The sequence below is a fragment of the Apteryx rowi genome, unplaced genomic scaffold (genome assembly GCF_003343035.1).
Source record: "Apteryx rowi isolate R43461 unplaced genomic scaffold, aptRow1 scaffold_7, whole genome shotgun sequence".
In the NCBI taxonomy this organism is placed as follows: domain Eukaryota; kingdom Metazoa; phylum Chordata; class Aves; order Apterygiformes; family Apterygidae; genus Apteryx; species Apteryx rowi.
In genome coordinates, this window is record NW_020450982.1 from 706,060 (window position 1) to 711,401 (window position 5,342).

At 36.3% G+C, this 5,342-nt stretch overlaps 1 protein-coding gene across 1 annotated transcript in view; it reads right to left on the bottom strand.

The window, feature by feature from the left end:
• Positions 1-400: 400 nt before the first annotated feature.
• LOC112975953 (nardilysin-like) overlaps positions 401-5,342 on the bottom strand; it is a 37,700-nt gene continuing 32,758 nt past the window's right edge. The window contains exons 25-29 of the mRNA XM_026086665.1: positions 4,278-4,361; positions 3,126-3,216; positions 2,522-2,638; positions 1,858-1,947; positions 401-1,209 (exon numbers count right to left, since the gene is read on the bottom strand). Of these exons, the coding sequence (XP_025942450.1) occupies positions 1,012-1,209; positions 1,858-1,947; positions 2,522-2,638; positions 3,126-3,216; positions 4,278-4,361 (580 nt within the window). The 3' untranslated portion in view covers positions 401-1,011. The remainder of the gene's footprint in view (positions 1,210-1,857; positions 1,948-2,521; positions 2,639-3,125; positions 3,217-4,277; positions 4,362-5,342) is intronic.

Here is a 5,342-nt window from a genome sequence, read left to right on the forward strand (position 1 = left end):
CTATTATGATGTTCCTGTATAGGAAACCGATGGTGAACAAGTTTTTTAATTTTGCATGCAACTTTGATCTTCCCATCTCATAAAAAGCCTAATGCAACTAGAAAAGATACTGAGAAAGGCAACAAGGATGATCTAGAGACTTTTTACATTTTTCCAGGCTTCAACTCAGAAAAAGACAACTGAGAGGCTATACAGGACATACACTTAAAATCATTAATGTGCAAAGAAAGCACTAGAGAATAATTATTTGCCATTCCTCACAATACAAGAACTTGGAGGCATGCAGTAATATTTATTCAGGTAGCAGGTTCAAAATAYGTTAGAGAAAACACTTTTCACAGAATGAATAAACAAACTGTGGAGCCCACTGCAACAATATCTTGTGAGGGTTAACTGTAAATTAATTTTTAGTCAGTAACTCAAATTCAAAAAGTACAGGTCTGTCTGYGGTTATGAAGCACAGTGTTTCAGATGCACCTTCTGGCTCACAAAGCATCTAAACTAAAAAGCTGAAAGCTAGGCACATAGCAGGCAAGGATTACTCCATATATTCACYGTTCTTGAACTCTTTCCTAAGCACCCATTACTGGCTCTCAGAAATGAGATGGGGTAGATGAAGTTAGTCTGATCTAGTATGACAGTTCTGATGATCAGATGAATAATTTCTCATATTTGCTTTTTTTTTTCCTTAATCATTCTGTCTTATTTTGCTACAGAACACATAGAAACTGTGTTAAAAATACTTTACAATAACTGAAGTTAATCAGACATATTGTCTATATGAACAAACAGTTCATGCATCTCAAAAGCAGTTCTGGTTCCATGTGGAGCCATACTGGACAATTACACACCTTTCATGCCTCTGTTCCTTAATCTTTATAATAATGAAGAATGAACTTACCCAAATTCACTGATAATACAAATTCCATTATTGAATCTAAATAATTTGGAATGTTCTCAAATTGCAAATTACTTAAACAAGACTTCAGCGTGCAGAAGAGGAGCTAAAACTCATTTTAATATCTTATGGTAAGGGAGAAGGTTCAGGCTTAATGTGAAATCGCTGATGTGCCTGATGAAAGCAGTATTTTTCATATAAGAAGAAGGGGGTAAGAAAGTAAGCTGAGGGAGTTCACCAAGCAGTGAACGCTGAACATCTAAGACAGCTGCAAACTCCGAGTCCTGTTCTTGCTCACCATATCCAACCACCTGGAAATTCAAAGGCCAGAAAAACAGTAAGAAGTGGATGGTAAAAAATCCAAACTAAGCTTTAAACATATTTTATAAGTCAGTTTAGCAAAACATTATGAGTTGAATTCATTAGGACTCAGAATTCTAAATTAGTAGTCTAGGCTCCCTTTCTAGTCAATAGACAATACTTTCAGGTAGTGCTTCATCTTCCCTGTCTGAAAATGGAAGTAGTTGCCTCTGGATGRGTCTCTCCCCACTTATGACAGAAGCAGCTTAATTCACGTCTAACATTTAGATGGCTCAAGCTGATGAGACTATTCCCACTCTTGAAAACTACAGGGATAAAAACTGCTACAGAATTTCATACATTTTCTGCAACTTTCAGAGTTCTTAAGTTATGGTTTTAAGTAGCAGTGGGAGTTCAGAGACTGACATCCAGTGCAAGTGATATTTTTAATTGCAGCATTCAACTGTTACGTTTCAGAATTTAAAATTTTGAACTTTTTTTCATAGGAGTCCATTTTAAAAATGCTTAAGTCCCAGGACATGGGTAAGAAGAAAAGGTGAGGTCTTGGAATTTAATTATGAAAGTCACATTATTAATTCATTTYAGGAAAGATGTAAAGGAAAATATTCTAACATAGTACTGACTACAGATTTACTTACATGTATACTGAGTATCTTTCTGTAACTTCCTCTGAGAGTTTGGAACCATTCAACCAGGTCTGCTTTGGTAAATGATTTTAATGCTTCAATCTAAAACCACAAAAGCACATTTTATGAGTTCCCAAATACTGCACTGGTATTTTAAAAGCAATCTGATTGCTAGCATTAAGGACCACTTTAAACATCTTTACAAGCCTTATGTTTTCAAATTTATGAACTCCAGCACCAAATATGAGCCTAATAGCTAAATGGTAAGCTCTGACAGCAGCAGTCTCTGACAGAACTACTAGCCAGTGCTTAGCAAGTGRAACTAAATTGAGTTTCCCCAAATTCTGTGAAATAGATCTGAATTATAGCCACTATTCACTTTGAAAAATACTGGACAATGCCTTCAAAACCTGAAAGACTCACTCRAAAGATTAGTTTAGATGCTTATTCTTTATAACACGTGGGTAATCATTTTGGTTTGTTTCAGCCATTTGTTGAAATAATATTATGGTTTCTATTCAAAAAGCATATTTATTCAGATAACATAATGGCCCCTCTGAAGCCAGTAGGAAGTTATCTCCAAYTTTAATGGATCAGGATTTCATTGTGTATTTTAAATCTAAAGGGCTAGTAAAATACAAGAATGCGAGTGAGTTAATTTCAAATTAAACTCTACCTCGCAGGCAAGCCTGTCAAAAAGATACTGCTGACTCATCACTTCATTCCAATTTCTATCCACTTCTTCACCAAGAGAAGAATCTTCACATTCTTTAATATTGATCAGAGAATTGACCTGTAAAAATACACTTTTATTAATACTCTTACAGGAAAGCCAAGAACCCTAGAAAAGAAGTATGATTAGAGTTCARTTAACTTAGGCTGCTGGTCAAATGTATTAAAATCAATCAGTAGTAATGTTTACTGCAATGAATGGTATCTGTAGCTGGGGCAACTGTCTTAAGTTCTGATTCACTGACATCTATTGAGACACCTGAACAAGCTGAACATACCCCCTGAATCCAGTACTGCCCTGCACTGTAGGAAAAACAGCATTAAAATCCAYAAGAGAAAAATCTAAGTATCCTCTGCTCAGTTATGGGGCAAGTCTCAAAAAATGTTCTTCYGTTCTCCAGCTGAAGTCCCAAAACAAAAGTAGGAACAGAAACAGTATCACTTTTCTTTCTTCCTCTCCAAGCAGGCTGCCTGCTTTGTTTTTCAATAAATCAAARAGGAACACCGTCATTCCTTGGAGGTGTTCTAGGTTGCTTCTTTCTGATTACCTGAGCATGGAATGTATCTTCAGTTAAAAGCTTCATTTTTTCCTCAAAGTGCAAAAGAAATTCTTCTATTTTCTTGTCAACAAATTCAGAACTGAAAGATGACAAAAGAAGAAAAGAAGAAAGGAAACTAGAGACAATGCATTTACCTTTCAGATTCAAAAYTCTCCTATATCAAACCTGGGGTCTTCTGTGTTCTTTCAGTTAGCAGAGGGAAAATTCTCACAGTTCTAAGCCTCTTTCAGGCAACACCTGACCAAAAACCTTTATCTCTAGATTGCAATTACTGTACTACCACTTCTATGCCTGTGCCTGGCTTTCCTACCCCTCTCAGTTGTCTTCTGTAGTTCTTTTGGAGCATCTTTCTCTGATAAATACATACTCCCTTGCTTAAAGGCAATATCCAATAAAGCCACTTTGTCCACACGGTATTTTTAATCATATCACTGTGAGCTGAATGAGAAAGATATTGAAGCTGGCATGTTTAACTTCTGCTCTTCCTTTAAAGACGGTTGTGTGAAAYTGCAAACCTCTTCTATGAAACAGTAGCAGTCTTCAAACCAGACAGAAGTATCAYCACCCAAAAAGCATCATGCAAAGTCACTAACAGTGCTAAAAAAAACAGTTTGAAAAAAAAAAAATCAATAGTTTAATAATTTCAAAATAGATATTTTGGGAAGTTGTGTTGTTCTCACAGACCTGTTCTTTATTGTCAATATCAGACTCTTAACAAACAAAGAGAAACAAAAAAATTTTTAAGGGTAATGGACTTGGGGAAAAAAAGAGCACCTGTTTACAAAAAGGAATAAAAAGGAAAGATGCTAACAGTCTGTGTAAYATTAACATTACAAAACATGACAGAGTATATGCAGCAGAGATTTTAAAGAACTGTGTAAAATTATTTTCTCTTCTAAGACTGACAGATAAACACAAGTTTCCAAGAGTTGTATAATAAATAGCTGTAGTTGTAAACACAAGCACTGTAAGAACAAGGAATCTTAAATAGTTCAGCTAATTGATTAAAYACATTCTGAGAATTCCTGTAACAAATATCCAGTCCAGGTATGTGCAGGTCTGCACATGCCAGCTCTGAACCTCAAAGTCCCCAGCTGGAAACACTAGAAGCCAAACCATTCTTAAATTAATAAGACTTACTTATTTTTGGTTGCTTGTGTTGTTACAGTAATGGAGAATCCAATGATCCCAGAATTATTTCTACAGGCAGGGTACACATGGTAGCTTAAATGAAAGGCGGGGGGAATYCATGAGCACAAATCACTTTATATCCACAATCCGTAACAACCAAATAAGAATAGTACCAACACTTAGACCTGAAGTTTCAGTAAGGATGCCATTATCAAASAYTCCTGAGGAGCTAACTWAAATACAAATTTAAATACTAAGAGRCACTACTTTTTCTAAGCCCAGTTAATCTCTTTTGCAGCTTTGTTAAACATTTTATAAACAGACCTAGATAATGATTTGCTGAGAATTCCTGTAAATTTAATGTAAGAAATTACAAAATGGACCACAAATGGTTCAAGTGGGGCTCTCACCAACCCAGMTGAAACTTTGTTTTAGGCACCTGCAGTCAACAAATACCATAGTTGAAGCCATGCTGGTTAACCTTGCAGGTTAAAATGGACAGTCTGATTGGGGCTCTTATATTCTTATCTCTGATTTAGAGACTAAGAATATTGAAAGATATCTAACCTCTCAGTGAGAGCAAAGCTAGTTTGTTATCTGTGGAATTCTCAGCTGACACTTCCCATCCCACAGGTTACAGTCTGAGAAAAACATGAAAACTCTTTGACAGCACCTAACATTTCCCTCTACAGGTCTGATGGTCACAGGGACAAACACAGAAATGGACACCATGCATAAGAGATCATAGAGGCTGCCAACTTCTTGAGGAATGACACTTAAGGAACCCAGGAGATTTGCCAGGTGTGGAGGAGGAAGCACGGACAGAAAACAGCTTGATGTTTCATCTGAAGAAATGCAACCTTCTTCTGCTATGTCTACCTTTCAGAACTTATTCTGATAATGTCTGTACTGACCAACTCTCAAACATTAGAGATGCCTCAACAGACTGTTGTTTATGAGCACTGGTCATCTTTGCAGGAAAGGCCAAATCTCAAATACCTTAGCCATTTTGAGGTCAATTGAATATGAGCTCCACCCCAAAGTGGTGAGGCATGAGCCCTATAAACAAGAGAT